Source organism: Hemicordylus capensis, chromosome 2 (assembly GCF_027244095.1).
Source record: "Hemicordylus capensis ecotype Gifberg chromosome 2, rHemCap1.1.pri, whole genome shotgun sequence".
NCBI lineage: Eukaryota > Metazoa > Chordata > Lepidosauria > Squamata > Cordylidae > Hemicordylus > Hemicordylus capensis.
In genome coordinates, this window is record NC_069658.1 from 134,544,227 (window position 1) to 134,563,358 (window position 19,132).

Consider the following 19,132-nt stretch of genomic DNA (forward strand, 5'->3'; position numbering starts at 1 on the left):
GGTCAGATGGCTAGAGGCCTCCTGTGAGGGTCAGTGCTTGATGCTTTTCTCTCCCATTTTGCTAGCATTCCCCATGATTTCTATATCTTGACTCTAGCACTGTTGTATACTAGTAGGATTGGGAGTCGTGTTGGCCAATGACATCTAGATAGCGCAGGACTGGAACATTCCGCAGAGTGTCCAGAAGGGCTTGTCACCAGTGGCTATTGCTAAACTCTCAGAAGAGCCAAGCTCCTATTTCTGTTCCTAATGAAAGGGCAGGCGTTGAGGGGAACTGCTTGGAGTGGGAGGGAGGAGGAGAGGCAATCCTGAATCCTGGAGTAATTGCAGATGGCTGGTTTGAATGGTTTCAAGTGAAATGGCTTTCCTTTCCTTTGTGGTGGTCTCATCAGCTGATACGATGTGATCGTGATGGAACAGATGGGGCTTTGGATTCCATATTATTATTATTTATTATTATTCCATTTATATCCCGCTCTTCTTCCAAGGAGCCCAGAGCGGTGTACTACATACTTGAGTTTCTCTTTCACAACAACCCTGTGAAGTAGGTTAGGCTGAGAGAGAAGTGACTGGCCCAGAGTCACCCAGCTAGTCTCATGGCTGAATGGGGATTTGAACTTGGGTCTCCCCGGTCCTAGTCCAGCACTCTAACCACTACACCACATCTGGGGGTACTTTTAAGGCTTGCAAGGGGTACTTGGAGGGGTACTTGGAGGGGTACACTACACCACGCTGGCTCTCCTCAGAAAGATAGAAATATTAGACTCTAGGCCCCCCATAGTCGGCTGCTCTTCTTTTATTGGCAATCCAAAAGCCATACTAGGGTTTGAAACCAACTCCCCCTCTTTAAAATACTTTAAAAAGTATTAAAACTAAAGTATAATGTAATTTAAAAAAAATAAACTTCATCTAATTTACATGCATTGAGTTTAACTTATGAAGCTGCCTTAAGCCGTTGGTCCATCTACCTCCGTATTGTCTAAAGTGACTGGCAGTGGCTCTGTGTGGTTTCAGCTGAGGTCCTGTCCTACCTGGAGATGTCAGGGACAGAAGCTGGGATGCAAAGCATATATTTAACCCCTGAGGTGTAGCCCCTGTTGATACAACTACTCAGTCAAATCAGCGATACAAACAATAATATTTAAAACATTACCATCTTCTCTAAACAGAGTAGTTCTTAATTTTATATGAAAGAAGAGAAGAGAGTGGGGGTCCCGAAGATGCTCCAGGCCAGTGGCTCCCAATCAGAGGCAGATTATTTTATTTTTACATTTTATATCCCGCTCTTCCTCCAAGGAGCCCAGAGCTAGGTGGCCAGATTTGGCTTTTAAAAAGCCAAATTCTGGCTTACGGCCATTTGACCCACGAGTATACCCCTTAGGTTCTGGCAACCTTGGCCCAGAGCGGTGTGCTACATACTTAAGTTTCTCTTTCACAACAACCCTGTGAAGTAAGTTAGGCTGAGAAAGAAGTGACTGGCCCAGAGTCACCCAGCTAGTATCATGGCTGAATGGGGATTTGAACTCGGGTCTCTCCAGTCCTAGTCCAACACTCTAATCAATGCACCACATCTGGGGGTACTTTTCAGGCTTGCGAGGGGTACTTGGAGCCTTCCTGCCTCCCCAACGCATGAGTGATTTGGACACAGCTCCGTTGCCTCCTGGTCAGAGGACTTGGCTATTACAGTCACTGGTTTACATCCAGATTAGGTAGTGCTACTGAGTAGTGCTATTGACATACATGTGATACTTTCAGTGGGAGTATTCATAAGTCACTTAGTCTGGATGTAAGCTACTGTAATGGGGTGTGTGTGTGTGTGTGTGTGTGTGTGTGTGTGTGAGAGAGAGAGAGAGAGAGAGAGAGAGAGAGAGAGAGAGAGAGAGAGAGAGAGATGGGGTGCCTGAGTTGAAGCTTTCAGACAGAAGGGGTACTTTCTTTTTTTAAAAGTTTGAAACTCCCTGCTCTAAGCCACCAGTCTTTGCTCCTCTGCGCTTTCTCTTCTACTCCATTCCCATCTTCTATCTGTTTCAAATGCAGGGAGTGTAGAAGGAAGAGGAGAAGGAGAAGAAGCAGTAGCAGTGGACAGCTGAGGCAGGGCAGAGGTGGGTGCCAACCCATTGGCTGTGGTGACCACCTCAGTCTGCCAGTGCGGAGTAGGAAGACACAGTAAACCCCATTTCACCTTCTCACTCGATTCTAGGCTACCGAAGCTGAAGAGACTCAGCCAAAAGAGGTCATGAGGAAGCAGGCGTGAAGAACGTCCATCAGTTTCACCGGGTACCCTTGCAAGAGACTGGCAGTTTGTGTGCTTCCACAGATAGTAAACAATACACCTGGAATTAAAGGATCAAGAGAGAGCCTCTCCCAAAAGCTGTACACTTCATCTCTGCAGAGAAAATCAAGACATTTTTGCCAGGGAAAGATGAAAACACTGTGGCACTGCTGCAGGAACTGTAAGGTCAGCCCCCAGGACCATAAACCTCTGGAGGCAAAGCAAGAATTAAACCCAGACTCCAAAACTGAGAGGCTAGGTGTCTCAGGAACTGATAGGTTAGGGTTTAGCTCTGGGTCCCTGGAGACAAAGGGAACAGAATCAGATCTGGCAGGTGAGGAAGCGCCCAGGGCTCAAGGGGAATTGTTGTGGAGGGAGGGCAGAGACTCTAGATAAGATGAAGGCATGTCTGGAGCTGGGGCTACTTGAATTAAGCTTCGGGGACAAGCAGCTGCATCTCTTTTGAAGAAGGAAGGAGATGCTCATTTCATCCGCAATGTCCTTTCTCATAGACTCATCAGAAGGTACCCTGGATTATTCATTTAGTACAGTTCCATCTACCGAATTGGATCCAAGTGTTTTACACGATGCTGACACCATCACGAATGTCATGGAGAATATTAAGATAGGAGAGCAGGTACAAAGATCTCCTTCCTCCCAGCTTCAGAAGTAAAACCCTGTGTTTCCAGAACTCCCCTGCACAAGTGCTTTCCTCATTATACTGGCACAGTCGTGCCAGTATAGTTATGAGGAGGAGTGTTTTCAACATTTTGTCATTATAAGCCATGAACATTCTATTACTTATAAAATCAAAAGTATCTATCCAATCCCTATGAAACCATGCACACATCAACTAGGGGACAAAAGACACCACCCCTCCAAATTTGGTGCAAATCCATTGCAAAATGGCTGAGATACAGCAGTTTAAGTACTTAACTCCTAAAAAGAGGGTTCAAAGTCTCGGTGACATTTTTCATCAAAGATAATGCATATTTTTAATTTTTTAAATGTTTTTTTCTGCATTCTCCAAAAATTCATGTTCATACAGGACTGGTGCCTTTTGCTGGTTTGAAAAACACCAATCTACTGATTTTAGGTTAATTGTTCTTCAAAATCCCCAGAACACCAGGAAATATAGCTAAGGGAGTTAGCTAAGAGCATAACTGAGCCTGCTCACTGATAATTCTGAAGCCAAAGTTGGGAGGGGCAAGTCCTGGCAATTTCTAGTGAGCAACTTCCTAGTGCCGAACACAGGTGCCTGTTAAGGAGAGTCTATGAACACTCTGGCACTTTTCTAGTTAAACAGTCTTCCCCTCCCTTTCCTTTCATGTTTTCTCCCACAGCCCCCTTTCTCTCACCCACTTCAAAGGGAGGAAGCAAAGTTCCTCAGTAAAGCTTGGAATAAATTGCTAGAAAGTAAGTCCATTAATTCTACTGGAGTTTACTTCTGAGTAAAAGCACATAGGAATCAGGACCAGCAGAGATCCTAGGTAAGAATGTGGATCCTCTCTCTTTTGCTTCCTCCCAAGCCCTCAGCAAAGCATAGAAGGGGGGAACCCTTCTGAGGTGAGAAACCCATTTATATCTCTGGGGCTTACTTCTGAGTTAAAATGTATAATATTGGAACCTTGGACCCCATGCTAGAATGTTCCAAAGAAGGAACGTCAAGGAAATCCTAAAACCACATTCCCACCCAACACCAAGAAACCATCATTCTGATGTGGACTGCTCTTGAACAGGGAGGTTCTACACTACAGCCAAATTGCCTGTGGATATGGAAGTTTCACTTGGCCATGCTTAAGAAATGAAGCCTCCATATTCATAGGCGGTTTGGCTTTCATGAAGAACCTCCATGTTCAAGGGCAGTCTACATCACAATAATAATTTGTTGGCACTGTGTAATTGTCCGAAATCCCCATAATAATGGGGGAAATAACTAAGGCAAAGTTAGCTAAGAGCATAACTGAGTCTGCCCAGTGAGAATTCTGAAGTCAAAGTTGGAAGAGGCAATTCCAGGCAATTTCTAGTGAGTGACTTCCAGGTTCGGAGCACCATGCATCCGTGCTTTGCCTTGGTCTTTCAGTTGGACATTGGACTGGGAGGAGAGACATTCAGGCAGACATTTAACAGGTGCAGCCTCCCTCACTTCCTAGAGGTGCCCCTGATGAATTTCTACCTGATGCATCTCTTATCAAGGCAAAGTGTGGGTACATTGAGCCTCATTCCTAAAGCCACCATCATGTACCAGACTGTACAAAGCCGTTACAGTTTATATGCCATGGAAATTAAGATGGGCATCTTAGCTTGTAATTTCCACTCTCTTTAGAGCACGAAATGTAAAGCATCTTAACTCCCTTAAATATAGATCATAAAAATGTAAAGCATCTTAACTCTTATTTAAGCCCAAGGTTTTTGCATTGCCAATACAGCGCAGGACAGTGGATCTGTATCCATTGTTTGCCCCATGGGAATTTCAGAGTGCCCACTGATATATTCATCGCTTCATGAGTTCTGGAATAATTCTGTGCCACAAGAGGATATGACATAGGTCTGTGCAGCTTTTTGACTCTGAATAGTTGAAGCTGAATAATCTGCACAGCTCCACTGGCAATATGCAGAGCGACCGTTTCCACTGCTTAGCTGCACACAGCACTATTCTCCAGTCTGGTGGAACTCCTTAAAAAGATCCAGAGCCCTGCCAAGACTCAGCAATGTCTGGGAAGGCCTGTGCGAAGAGCCGGGAAGTGGAATCCTTTCCAGCACTTCCCCCATACAGCAATGTGGATCTGACTTGTTAGGACTCAGCAGGGCCCATTTCTCTTTAAGGGGCTTCATCAGCACAGGGAACCCTGAGTCGTGTGACCCTCTGGGCAGGGGTGGCCCTTTCACACTGCAAGGTGAGGCAATTGCCTCAGGCAGCAGATGGTCGGGGTGCCAGCAGGACAGCAAGATGCCCCTTCAGAACAGCTCTTGGGGACTAATCTGAATTTGTGGGGAGTGCCTCTCCTCACACTCCTTGCAAAGCCTACAGGAAGCACAAGGAGAGAAGAGGAGGCTATGGGCAACATTCCCTGCCCCCTGCACTTTCAAATCTTGCAAGGGTTGGCTTTGAAAGGGGGCTGACTCCCACCAGAGGCATGGGGTACGGCAGCATTTTGCACTTCTCCTCGGGCACAGCAGACTCTTGGGCTGCCCCCGCCTCAGGGACATATTTTGGGGATGCACAGCGGGCTTCCGAGGGAAGGGAAGATCAGCCAAAATGGCCTCTTCCCCCACTGAAGTGAAAGCACAGCATTAGTGGGAACTTGCACAGCTGCAAGGGCGCAATGCTAGTCTGGAGGTCAGCCAATTCGTTTTTAGACATGGGGATTTCTCTACGGAAAAATAAAATCTGGGAAATGTTTCCATTTTGGACTTTTTTCCACGGAAAATTTTCAACCCCACATCTCTGATCATAGATCTTCTTTTCAAAAGAAATTCCAAGTTACTTCGTAATTGTGTCCTGATTTTTTGATTCCCTAGAACTCCAGTGCAAAGCATGTCCTCAGGGATATTCATGTTCTGACAGAATCTGTCTCTGAGCTGCAGTGTCTTATCAGCTCAGAGCTTTGTACTAGGCAGTAAGCAGAGGAGGCTGGGACAGAACTGGGTGTTCAGCCTGGTGACACTCATAGCTGGATATGGCTGTATTTCTTTGCAAGGGAGGATGCAGCTTGTATGTTTTCATTCAGAGCCCCCTGTGGACAGGGTTCTGGGACCATCTCAAGCAAAGCACAGAAATGGCTTCCCCAACAGCTCAACTCTTGCAATTTACAGAGCTTCCTAGACAATAGTGAGGAGACCATTTGTTTCCTTCGTTCCATCTCCGCATGTTGTGTGGCTGCACACAAGAGTGGCCGGAACACCTTGGAACTTCCGTACTCGAAGGCCGAATTGACAGAGGCAATAGTGGTGAGTGAGATGCAGCAGCAGAAATCCAGTGGGAAGGTGGCAGCCAGTGTTCCCTCTAACAGGGATTCCCAGATGCTGTTGACTACAAGTCCCATAATGCCCAGCCAGAGGCCACTGCAGCTGGGGATGCTAGGAGTTGTAGTTCAGAACATCTGGGAATCCCTGTTAGAGGGATCACTGGTGGCAGCTCAAGCGGGTGTGGAGTCTTGGATATCACACTTGGGGAGCAAACAAGAGAAAACCAGAGAACCCCCAGAGGCACCTTTTAAACTGGTGATTCTCTTAATTTAGCAGGGAGGGAGCCACTGTCTCTATCCAACCCCAGTATAACCTCTCTCCTGTTGCTAGTGTCTACCTTATGTTTCTCTTTAGATTGTGAGCTCTTTTTGGATAAGTAACCTTATTTATTTATTTTCCACATATACCACTTTGAGAACTTTTGTTGTAAAGCAGTATATAAATATTTGCAGTAGCAATATTATTTTAGACTCACAACTCCATAATAGAATTGTGGGTAGGCAGAGAGAAGGAACGTGTGGCTGTACTTGCAACAGGATGATCAAATATATATTTTAAAAAGTACTGAGACTGTGAAGTTGAAAAATTGTTTAAATGAACTTTATGGAGGACAAATAGATGACAAATACCACTGCGTGGTGGGGCTAAGAGAACTGTGGGAGAATCACTCTGGAGAAGGCCTCTTTATCATTTTGACTCCTCTTGGAGTTTACGGAGCATCCACTTTCATCTTTTGTATTCTGCTTTCTCCTAGATTGTGTTGGAGACGCTGCCCATTCACTCTGTGCCATCTTCCATCCTGTCATGCTGTATTCTTGCTGTATACAATCTCAGGTATCAAGACTTCTTCCCATGACAGAAACATCTGCATGGTTTCCAGCACATAGATTTGCAAGGTGATGATGGTATCCTCTCTTATATCCACGGGGAGTGCATTCCACAACCCAGGGGCAACAACAGAGAAGTCCTGATCCCAGGTCGCCACCAGATGAACTGGTGGTGCCCAAAGATGGTCCACTTCTGATGATCTTAATGAGTGGTGGGGATCTTGTAGAGAAAGGTGCTCTCTCGGGTAACATGGACCTAAGCCATTCAGGGCTTTAAAGGTAATAACCAGCACTTTGTACTTTGCCCGGAAACACATCGGCAGCCAGTGCAACTGTTTAAGGTCAGGCATAATGTGGTCCCTCCAGGACACCCCAGAGACCAATCAGACTGCTGCATATTGAACGAATGAAAGTTCCCCAACTATGTACAAAGGCAGCACTACATAGAGCACATTGCAGTAATCCAACCTGGAGGTTACCAGCTGGTGTACCACTGTTTCCAGCTCAGTGTACCACTGTTTCTCTTCAAGGAACGGGTGGAATTGTCAAATCAATCACAGCTGGTAAAAAGTGCTCCTGGCCACAGCCTCAGCCTGAGGCACCAGGGTGAGACCTGGGTCCAAGAGCACTCCCAAGCTATGAACCTGTTCTTTCTGGGGGACTGCAATCTCAAACAGAACAGGAAGTTCTATCCCATCTTGCAGATTACGACCCCCAACAATGAGCACCTCCATCTTGCTTGGATTCAGCTTCAGTTTATTATGCTTCATAATAACTACCAAATCCCCTGATGACCTCACCCAGCAGTTTCATGTAGAAGTTTAAAAAGCATTAGTGACACAATGGAGCCCTGAGGGACCCCATATAAAAGCTCAGTTTTTGAAGAGCAACAGTCTCCAAGCGACACCATCTGTGATCTGCCAGAAAGGTAGGAGTGGAACCACTGTAAAATAGTGCCTCCTATCTCCAGCACCCTCAAGTGATCCAGAAGGAAACCATGTTCGATAGTATTGAAAGCCGCTGAGACATCCAAAAGATATAGTATACTACTGTAAATGTTTTAAACATAATTTTTGAATAACTGTATGTACATACAGATCTGTACATGTGCATGCTGTACATGTATCTTACATTGTAACATTGTGGATGTAAATAGGGCTTGTGTTGCACAGAGTTCCACAATTCTCTCCTTTGCATTTTTAAAACATCCAAATTAGGCCCAGAACATTGCTGCTCCCTTCGTGTCAATGACTTGTTCTTTTTGTGCTGAGTGCTGACCCTCTTGAAAAAAAATTATTACTTCCTTTGGTTTGTGCTACTGCTGTTATGCTGATTAGACTCTGCTCAGTTTTTCTCTCACCTTTTCTTGCTAATATTTCCAATTGTCATCCTGCTGGCGGCTCATGGGTATCAGAACATTACTTTAAACTAAAATGCAAAAGTCTGGATGTATTCCTCCATTACCCAAACCCTGCCTTTTGTCTTCCCTTTCTACTGGTAGTTCTGCTGTAAATTCTTCTTTATAATTTGTATGCAAATTCTCATTCTGGACCAAATAAATGTTTCATATTTACATGTTGTAAAATTAATTAATTCAATTCTGTCATGTACATACTAAACAAGTTGGCAGCATGCTCGACCTTCACATCCTCAAAGTACTTCTTTTGGAGTGTCGGAGTAAATTGTGATCTCAGTTTAAATTCGGGAAGTATGGACGATGCTTGGAAATGCAGGCCTAGTTTTTTTTAATCTGTTTTGTTTTGTTCTTAAACAAGTACAACAGAATGAAGGTCATCATGGTCGGCCTCTGCAAAAGTCAGGGCTATAAGTGAATACTTCCAGTGTCTTGTCCAATCTGAATAACAGCCCCTCCTCCACCTTCCCCACGTTGCATAACCTATTGTTTTTCCTTTTGTCCTACCAGCAAAATCAAGCCTCCACTTGATTCTGAGCTTGAGTCTTGTGTCTTGCGCCTGGCTCTTCATGGGATTTTCAACATGGAAACACTAGCTGATGCCCACAGTCAGGTAGACTCTGATCAAACTCATCAGTGCGCGGGCAAATCCACCATTCTGGGATCTGGTGCCAGATCCTGTTTTTAACTCAGATTGCCAGGACACATGCCACTCTCAAGGATGCAATGGATGAACACGTGTGTCCCTACCAGGTAGGACGAGGAGCTCTTAGCTACGGCACATGTTCCATCCCATTGACCTGAATCCATGGAGTCACTTCCAGCAGAAGGGTCTTCCTTGGACAAGCTGAGACTACATAGCTTCCTGTAGTGGTCATGTGGTTCCTATTTGTGGTCATGTTGTGTTGGCAGAGAGGAGAGTCTAGCCTCTACACCAGGGCTGCTCAACATTGGCCCTCCTGCAGATGTTGGCCTATAGTTCCCATAATCCCTGGTTATTGGCCATGGTGGCTGGGTATTATGGAAGTTGTGGTCCAAAAAAATCTGGCGGGGGGGGGGGCAACATTGAGCCAGCCTGCTCTACACCCTTGCTTACAGCTCTTTTCTTTCAGGCTCTCTACAGATCATCTTCAGACACAATGAATATTATGCTGAAGGGCTTGCTGGCTGAGCTTCCAACCACAAGCCATCTACTATTCATGTTGGAGGTGAGTGGGTTGGAAAAAAGGTAATGGGAGTTTACCTTGCTGATAATACAGAGGAGAATCTAGCAAGGACGTGTTTCAGGCCATCTCCTTTTGGTCAGCCATGCAATATGGTCTGATTAATAAGACAAGCAATAACCTGACTGGAGGAAAGCCCATGTCATAAAATTGTTCGGGATCAAGAAACGGGGGTGATCTCTGCAGAGGAGGAAGAGACACAGTCATTAGTAGCAGAGCTTGGGTGTTGTGTTGTGTAAACCCAGGACAGTTGCTGTTGTGATTCTAAGCTGCTGCTTCCTTCCTTAGCACATCAGCTTCTGGCTCCATTCCAAATATGCCCAAGAGAGATACAGAGCCATGAAGTGTATCACATCCTTGCTTCGACATGCTGTTTTTCTGATGAATTTTGATGTGAGTGCTCCCCAAACCAATGTGTTGGCACAGCTTTGAGACCTCAATTGGGAAGTTTAAAAAAACCTAGGAGAAGGGGGTTCAAATTGTCATTGCCCCTTCTTGCTCCAGTGTGTGTGTGTAGGCTGGGCTGGACGTTCAAATCCTAGATAAGAGAGGGAAAGGATAAGGAAGAGCCCCTAGTTCAAGGCAATTGGGGAACTGGGTTTGCCACTGCCTATAAGAGATCAGTGACTTTTTCTACACAATGTCATGTTTTTTAAAGGAAAAATATTAGGCAAGATATTCCTCCTTTGCCTTTGGGGGGGGTCTATTTCCCTACTACCAGCTCAACACTACTTTTTGTGCTGGCTGCCTTATCTTCTTACTCTTGCTCTCTTTTTCAGACTGAGTGACACCTCTACAGGGGACATTCCTCTCTCTCTCTCTCTCTCTCTCTCTCTCCTTCCCTTCCCAAAGTGGCTCTGGGCAGTTTACATTAAAATAAAATTAAAAAAAAAAAGAGATTACAATTAAAACCAAAACTAGATATAATTAAAAGCCAGGCTAAAAAGATGGGTCTTTAAGGCTCTTCTGAAGGCCTCCAAGGAAGACAGTCCTCTTATATTTACGGGGAGAGCATTGCACAACTCAGGGGTGACAACTGAGAAGGCCCAATCCCAGGACGCCATCAGATGAACTGGTGGCACCTGAAGACGGACCCCTCCTGATGATCTCAATGAGTGGTGGGGATCTTGTAGAGAAAGGTGCTCTCTCAGGTAACCTGTACCTAAGCCATTCAGGGCTTTAAAGGTAACAACCAGCTCTTTGTACATTGCCTGGAAACATATCGGTAGCCAGTGCAACTATTTAAGATCAGAGACCATTCTGACTGCCACATTTTGAGCTAACTGGTTTTTCCAAACTACTTACAAAGGCAGTCCTACGTAGAGTGCATTGCAGTAGTCCAACCTGGAGGTTACCGGCTGGTGTTTTTCAGGTCATTCTCCTCAAGGAATGGGAGGAGCTGCCTTATACCAAGTCAGACCATTGGTCCATCTAGCTCAGCATTGTCTACACTGACTGGGAGTGGCTCTCCAAGGTTTCAGGCAGATCTCTTTCCCAGCCCTACCTGGAGATGCCAGAGAGTGAACCTGGGGCTTTCTGCATGCAAAGCAGATGCTCTTCCACTAAGCTACAGCCCCATCCTCTAAGGGGAATATCTTACAGCCGACAGTGCTCACATATAGCCACCCATCCAAATGCAGCTGAGAAAAAGCACTCCTCCTAACCCCAGCTTCAACCTGAGGCACCAGGGTGAGATCCGGGTCCAAGAGCACTCCCAAGCTATGGACCTGTTCTTTCTGGTGGGGTGTGTGTAACCTCATCCAGAACAGGAAGTTCTGTCCTGTCCTGCAGATTATGACTTTGCTCTGTAGTGCCACTCCGGGCAAAATACTTCTAAACCCTTTATTCACTCAATCATCATATTTCAAAGTTAGGACACCATTTTCCTTTGGAACTAGTCCATTCGTTGGTCTGTTCACCCTAGATGTGGAAGAGATTATTCCAAGCTGCCACTGAGGGCCTACCCAGAGGCGTATCTAGAGGAAAAAACGCCTAGGGCAAGCACTAAAATTGCGCCCCCTGTCCAAACAAGTCAAGTTTGTTAATCTTTTAGTATTTCAAAAACTATTTAGCAGTGGATGTAGCCAGACCAAAAAATGCTGGAAAACTACAAATTTCAGTATGCTGGGGCTCATGAAATACCCAAATACTAAGTGGAGGTGTACTTGGAAAACTAAACAGAAGTGCCTGTCTAATTCTCTACTATGCATTGTAGCATCACTATTACATAAGTTTTAAAAATAAATGGAGAATTTGACCTTTCCCAGATACTCTGAAAATAATTAAAGGATATGCAGAGTACACTGTGTCACTGCTTGGAATATATTCTAGTATTTCAGAAAGACAGTTAAAATGAGAGAAAGAGAGCAAGAAACTCCCAGTGGGCCTTAATACTAAGGATTTCACACGGATTCAAAGACAAACTCACCATTAATAGCCATATTATTAATAGCAATAGCAATAGCACTTACATTTATATACCGCTCTATAGCCGAAGCTCTCTAAGCGGTTTACAATGATTTAGCATATTGCCCCCAACATTCTGGGTACTCATTTTACCAACCTCGGAAGGATGGAAGGCTGAGTCAACCTTGAATTAACACATCACATTTAACTCACTTATGACAAGAAGCAAAGTAAGAGCAAATGAATACAATCTTAGCTCATAAGCTTCAGCTCAGTATTCACAAGCCCTGATTCTCTGTACATAGCGCCAATCTGAATATGTGTACAGTGACATATTTAATATTTTTTTAATTTTTTTTACCTGTAGCCCCTTCGGGGGGCTTCTAAAGGCTGGGGGGGGGGTCTGTAAAGGTTCCCCCTCCCCCTGCTGGCCTCTAGGGCCTTGCAGGGACCATTTGAGCATGTGCGGTGGCCATTAAAATTTTTTTTTAAAAAAAAAAGGCTGCTGAAAACAAAATGGCCACTCTGCATGCTCAAATGGCCTTTGCGAGGCCTGGCAAAGGGCCTCACAGAGGCCTGACAAAGGGCCTCTCAGAGGCCATTTGAGCATGCACGGTGGCCATTTTGTTTTCAGAGGGCATTAAAAAAAATAATTTAAAAAATGGCACCCCCCCTTCAAGTGGCGCCCGGGGCACATGTCCTGCCTGCCTTACCCTAGATACGCCCCTGGGCCTACCCATGGGTTTGCAGGAGAAGGGTCAGTTGAAACTGAGGTGGGAGCTGACAGACTCTTGTTTTCTCTTCAACTAGAGGTATGATGAACTTCCTGCCTTAGGACATCATGTGGCACAGCTTGGAATCTGTATCACCGATTCAGCGGAAGATGTCAGCCGTCAGGCCCGGGAGGCCATCAGCTGCATTTATGAGCTGCTGCTCCACCAGATGCGTAAGTGAGCTGGAAAGAAGGAGGCCAGCAGCTCCTGGTCCATTGGGAGGATACACTGGGAGGCCCAATGGTGCTTACACACCAGGGGCGGCTCATCAGTATGGGGAGGCGAGGCCATAGCCTTAACAACAACAACAATAACAATAATAATAAATGGCACCTGTGCTCTGGGGTTGCGAATTTTATTTATTTATTTATTCATCTGTACATTTATATCCCTCTTCCTCTGAAGAGGAAGGTTATGCCTATCATCACAAAAACCCTGTGAGGTAGGTTAGGTATGTGGGTATCCTGCCACTTTGCCCGCTAGCATTGCCTCGCCTGTCTTGCCACTCCCTGGCTCCAGGGCATGTGCTGCTGCCCTTCTGCCTACATTCCCTGGGACCTTTACACACAGCAGGCTTTACCGAGTGTTTGCTGGGCAGCTTTACTGCGAACTCAAAGTTGTCCAAAAAACCCGACAGACATAGCGGATTTTTTCACCCCGGATATAAATCGGGCTGCACTCTAACACACAGTGAAAAACCTGAATTGTGTGTGAACTGCTCCCCAATAACTCGCAGGGAGTTCAGGGTAAATCTGGCTGATATGTGAATGCACCCCCTCCATTCTGGAGGAGATGCGAGTTAAAGAGCTTTAAAAGCCCCCTGTGAAAAACCTCCCAGCTAGCAAGTGTTTTTCCAGCCGCCTGGGTGGCTTCCTAAGGAGAAAGGAAACCATGTCCCCTGCTAAATGAGCAAAGAGGCACCTTTTAAAAGTGGTGATTCTCTTCATTTAGCAGGGGGAGAGCAACTGGCCCTATCCATCCTCAGCACAGCATCCCTGGTTGTTGTCTATCTTATGTTTCTTTTTTAGATTGTGAGCCCTTTGGGGACAGGGAGCCATTAAATTAATTGATTGATTGATTGATTTCTATGTAAACCACTTTGGGAACGCTTTGTTGACAAGCGGTATATAAATATTCATCACATTCATATTCCAGGAGGCTGATGAAGCACTTGTTAGTCAGGAATTACAGATAGGCGGGCGACGTGTGCCCTGATCCCAGTGCATCTGTGTCAGGGCTGTGACTGGCAGTGGTGGTGCTTGATTTGGCATGAATATACACCTCCATTAGAATCCATCTCCTCCCTTTAGAAAATGCTTCAGTAAAGCTGTTTATGCCTAGAGGTTTCTGTGCACAACTGACCCGAAGCCTGAACGACTCTGCTAGAACAATTTTATCTCACAGTATCTGCATTTTTCAGAACACTTCCCATACTTTCCAGTTCAGCATTGTAGCACTGAGCCAAGCTTCTGCACAAAGGGTAGATGTTATGCAAAGCGATCAGAACCTAAGCCTTTACCTAACAGAGACCCATTATGTAGAAACCCACAAAGATGTAGATTCTTGTGTTTCATTGTCAGGGCTAAACATGAATGCAGCCAGAGCACTGTGGTCCTCGGAAACTGAAGACAATAGGAAGCTTCTGGCTTACCTAGATACCTGCAAGGTGGGCGAGGTAAGGATATCCTTCTGCAGCCGTGTTACCCATGCACACATTAGAAGACTGCAGCCAGCAGAGATTATCTAAAATGAGATTGGTTGGAAGGGACTATCTGATGCCTGTGACATCAATAGTGATGGAGGACAAACATCCCCCCTCAGAATAATCTTTATTACTCTGACCAAAAAAAGAATGAAGCGCAAAACAGCAAATTTTGCCCCTTCTAACTGGGCAAAGAGGCACCTTTTACCGTGGTGATTCTCTTTATTTAGCAGGGGGAGAGTAACTGGCCCTATCCACCCCCAGCGCAGTATTTCCTGTGACTGTTGCTGGTGTCTATCTTATGTTTCTTTTTAGATTGTGAGCCATCTGGGGGCAGGGATCCATCTTATTTATTTATTATTTCTCTGTGTGAACCGCCCTGAGCCATTTTTGGAAAGGCGGTATAGAAATTGAATTATTATTATTATTATTATTAATAATAATAATAATACCAAAGCTTATGTTCTGAACTGAACCAGCACGTCAAATCAAAGCAGTCATGGCCAATTATCTTCAGAAGATTCATCTGCTTCAGTCCCTCCCCCCAACTCACCATCCTCCCCTGACCCCTATAGGTACTTACCGGGTACAGGCAGGAGTCAGGCTGTGTTTTTATTTTTATCTGAGTTTGGTGAGGTAGCAGCATCTTAAGAACATAGGAAACTGCCTTATACCGAGTCAGACCATTGGTCCATCTAGCGCAGTATTGTCTACACAGACTGGCAGTGGCTTCTCTACGGTTACAGGCAGGAGTCTCGCTCAGCCCTATCTTGGAGATGCCAGGGAGAGAACTTGGAACTGTCTGTATGCAAGCCTGCAGGTGCTCTTCCCAGAGTGCCCCCATTCCCTCAGGGAAATATCTTACAGTGCTCACATGTAGTCTCCCACGCAAATGCAAACCAAGGCAGACCCTGCTTAGCAAAGGGGACAATTCATGCCTGCTATTATAAGACCAGATCTCATCCCATAGACTGGGGATGACACCATTTTCCATGGTGTCATTTAAAAATTATTCCTGGAAAAGTTTTTTCCTCCTGCCGTTCTGGGAAAAGTGGAGGGTTTTCTATAAACTGTAATCTTTTCTGGGGCTGTGGCCATTGCTGGGAGTAATTTTAAAATGACACAGCAGAAAACACTGCTATTTTGCCACACTTGGATAAAAATAAAAATAGAGCCAGACTGTCTTCTGCCAGTGGTCAGTAAGTACATACAGGGCTGGGGGAGAGTGATGAGGCAGGAAAATGGGTGAAGCTACAGTTCCAAAAATTTGGTCAGTTCCCAAATTGAATCAAAGTGGCCTCTGAATGGAAGCAGGGCTGCTTTGGACAGCCCTAGTTTCTGGCTGCATCTTTGAGGAACTCTATAGATATGCAGAAGTATAAAGGTAAAGTGTGCTGTCAAGTTGATTTCAACTCCTGGCACCCACAGAGCCCTGTGGTTTTCTTTGGTAGAATACAGGCGGGTTTACCATTGCCTCCTCCCACACAGTATGAGATAATGCCTTTCAGCATCTTCCTATATCGCTGCTGCCCGATACAGGTGTTTCCCATACCAGCAAGGATTCAAACTGGCAACCTTCTGCTTGTTCGTCAAGCATTTCCTTGCTGCGCCATTAGGTGGCTATGCAGAAGTATATTGGCTGTAAATTAAAAGGGGGAAAGGCAACCCAGTGAAAAATGAGCATGCTCAGTAGGCTCCAGAATGTTGAAGATGGCGGTGAGGAGAAGATGGGGATTATTGGAGACTCACCTCCCTGAGGCTCCAACAGTATCACAGAGGGGAGTTTTGGATTGAGGGATGTATGCCATGAAGTTGAAAATCTTCCATTGCCCACGATTGCAGTAGGAAGGAAAGGGAAAGGGTAAGCTTTTCTTGTTTCTGTACCCCAGAAACTTTCCCACCTCCAGGATCTGGAAATAAAGTGTTCAGTAGGTGGCTGATATAGCCAGTCCTGAACCTGAGTACTTTAGCACTATATTGCCCAACGAAGTTTTTTCTTCTTCAGGAGGATGAGAAATAATAATAAAAAGACCTCCCCACTTTCCCTCCCCCCCACATTGCAAGTGCAAAGATAGTGTTAGGCTTCTACTTCAAGTTGGGTGGAATGGAGTTCTGAACAGGAACTCTTCTATTAGGAACTGCGGATACACAACAATATTTTGCTGCAGAACGGAAGCACTCGTGCCATGGTAGTGCTTTCAAAAAAAAAAAAAAAAAATGCCACTCTCCAATAACGCGACCACTTGTTGATTTTAGGTGTTCAGAAAGATCTTCACAGAGGATCAGAAGAGAGCCTTTCTACAGACAGCTTTGCTGGCCACTTACGACCCCCTACTGAGGAAAAGTGAGGCTGGGATCCTATTAGTATTTTCCCTCCTGGGGAAGGCAAATGAGTTATTGGGAGAGGAGGTAAGTTGCTAGATTAGACTTGCAAGATGGGAAACAGATAGCTGGGCTTATTTCATTCTACTAGGCAGCTATCAGAAGAACCACTTAAAGGGGAGGGGGGAATGGTAAAGGGGCCTGGCAGAGAGGTTACGATGAGCACATAGTGAATATTTAAAATAAGAGCTGCCACAAGCTTATCAAAGTGTACAAAATGTGCAGTTTCAAAATTATACAAAGGTGTACAAAATGTTTGTGGTGAGTCTGCTGTAAAAGTGAACTCACTACATTTGGGGCACTTGTACAAGCTTCTCCAGACTGAACACAAGAGAAAAGTGTTCTGCTTTTCAACATAAACCAAATTAGCACAGTACTGGTTGATCAAATATAGTGTCAGTCACAAAGTAACCTCCCCTCTTCTTAGAACAGAGGTGTTTACAGCATTGATTGGCTGGCCCTTGTGCCAATCATGAAGCCACCCTCAAAGCAGTTTTTAAAGTGGCAAAATATTTTTTTAAAATAAGGTGCCAGACACATTGAGTTACAGGCAAAAACACTTGGGGGCAAGGGGAGGGCAAAGTGAGTGGCCTGCTGCCAGAACTATGGGAGAAAGGGCAAAGGCAGTATTTGATCTGGAGACTTTACCTGTGTTACAGAAGTAAAAGTGAGGGAAGAGAGACCTCATTCCACACACAGCAGAAAAACTTGCACCAATTCATGTACAAAGATAGTCGAGTCTGTACACAACTAGATAGTTTGTTCTGGGTTTCTTTTTTCACCATTCCAGGTAGGGGAAATTAAGAAGTTGATCTTCAAGCAGCTCCACAAGCTTCGGACATGCAAAGAAGTTCCAGAAGCACTGCAAAGCCTTATTCTGAGCTAAGGTAACACTGCCAGATGACCCTGAATATGCACCCTCTCCCTCTCTCATACACACATACCATGTTTTCAGGCAGAACACTGAACTATGTTTGCCCTTAATTTCACCTGTTGACTGGAATCTGCACTCTTTTTTTCACTTGGGAAAGGCTTTCTTTCCCATTCAAGAAGTGAATTTTCTGTCTCTTGGCATGCCCCATCATTATTCATTCCTGACAAATCAAACTGCACATTGGTATCCTGGTGTCATTGCTTCCTCATGTTTAGAGTGGATCAGGGAAGGTAGCAAAGGTAGTTGGGTCTTAATTAATGTCTGTCTACACTAAATAGACAGCCTAAGACTCCTTTTACTCCCTGGTGTCATGACCTGATCTCAGATGGTGACACTGAGATTAAGAGAGAGACCATTCCCCAGTGGAAGTCTTGAGATGAAAATAACTCTCAATCCATGCAGGCGCGGAGCCAGATCGCCAGCGGCCCGTGTTTGGCCGCGGCCCCACTCACCCCCCCCACGTCTGACCTCAGACGCTGGGGCTAGCCACACCCTTGTGCCTGACGTCAGACGTGGGGGTGTGGTCTGGCTCCTGAATGGAGCCACGCTAGTCTGTTCGGGAGTTAGAGTCTGGCTGGCGCTGCATTTGCAGTGCGGCCAGGAGCGGCTCTTCCCTGTTCAGCAATTTAACTCCCGAAAGGACCATGCGGCTCCATTCGGGAGCTAGATTGGTGCTGGCGCTGTGTTCGCAGCTTTTTCCTTGCCTTAAAGGCAGGGAAGAGCCTTCCTGGCTGCACCGCGAATGCAGCAGCCATTTAACTCCTGAACGGGGGCTGCGTGGCCCCCGCTCAGAAACTAACCCAGCACCCCCACGTCTGACATCAGACGCAGAGGTGTGTGTGTCGGGGCCACAAGGCGTGGCCCCTGATTAGCAGTGGCCCGGGTTCTTTGAACCCGTTCGCCCAATGGTGGCTCCGCCCCTGAATCCATGTCCATATTGGTAGGAACATCCTAGCTTTCTCACATAATGTCCCCTTTATTAACATTAACAACAAAAACAACACCACCACAGGTAGTAAAGAGTAGAGCTGCACCTGTTGGTCCCACCCTTCTTGAGAAAGGAGCTGTACCCACATAGTCCACACTCGCAGAAACCCTTACTATCCCGGATTCCATCAGCATGTAGTACAGGTATGGCTTCTCTCGTGCAGTTGCAGGAGAGGTACAGCCAATACAGGTACTGGCATCAGGAGGTGGGGCCTGTGATCACACTCCCCCTCTCTTTGTTCA

At 45.6% G+C, this 19,132-nt stretch overlaps 1 protein-coding gene across 7 annotated transcripts in view; it reads left to right on the plus strand.

Annotated features, from left to right (window-relative positions):
- Positions 1 to 19,132, plus strand: part of LOC128344892 (uncharacterized) — a 21,443-nt gene continuing 2,311 nt past the window's right edge. For 2 of the 7 annotated variants that reach the window (XM_053295909.1, XM_053295910.1), the window contains exons 1-13: positions 17 to 29; positions 2,038 to 2,102; positions 2,201 to 2,606; positions 2,785 to 2,909; positions 6,089 to 6,223; positions 6,996 to 7,075; positions 8,993 to 9,095; positions 9,595 to 9,690; positions 9,994 to 10,098; positions 12,922 to 13,057; positions 14,465 to 14,559; positions 16,843 to 16,995; positions 17,759 to 17,855. In XM_053295909.1, the coding sequence (XP_053151884.1) occupies positions 2,423 to 2,606; positions 2,785 to 2,909; positions 6,089 to 6,223; positions 6,996 to 7,075; positions 8,993 to 9,095; positions 9,595 to 9,690; positions 9,994 to 10,098; positions 12,922 to 13,057; positions 14,465 to 14,559; positions 16,843 to 16,995; positions 17,759 to 17,854 (1,308 nt within the window). In that variant the 5' untranslated portion in view covers positions 17 to 29; positions 2,038 to 2,102; positions 2,201 to 2,422 and the 3' untranslated portion in view covers position 17,855. Of the gene's footprint in view, positions 30 to 2,037; positions 2,607 to 2,784; positions 2,910 to 6,088; positions 6,224 to 6,995; positions 7,076 to 8,992; positions 9,096 to 9,594; positions 9,691 to 9,993; positions 10,099 to 12,921; positions 13,058 to 14,464; positions 14,560 to 16,842; positions 16,996 to 17,758; positions 18,081 to 19,132 lie in introns of those variants that run through there. The other 5 variants (XM_053295907.1, XM_053295911.1, XM_053295908.1 and 2 more) reach the window with 5 other exon arrangements.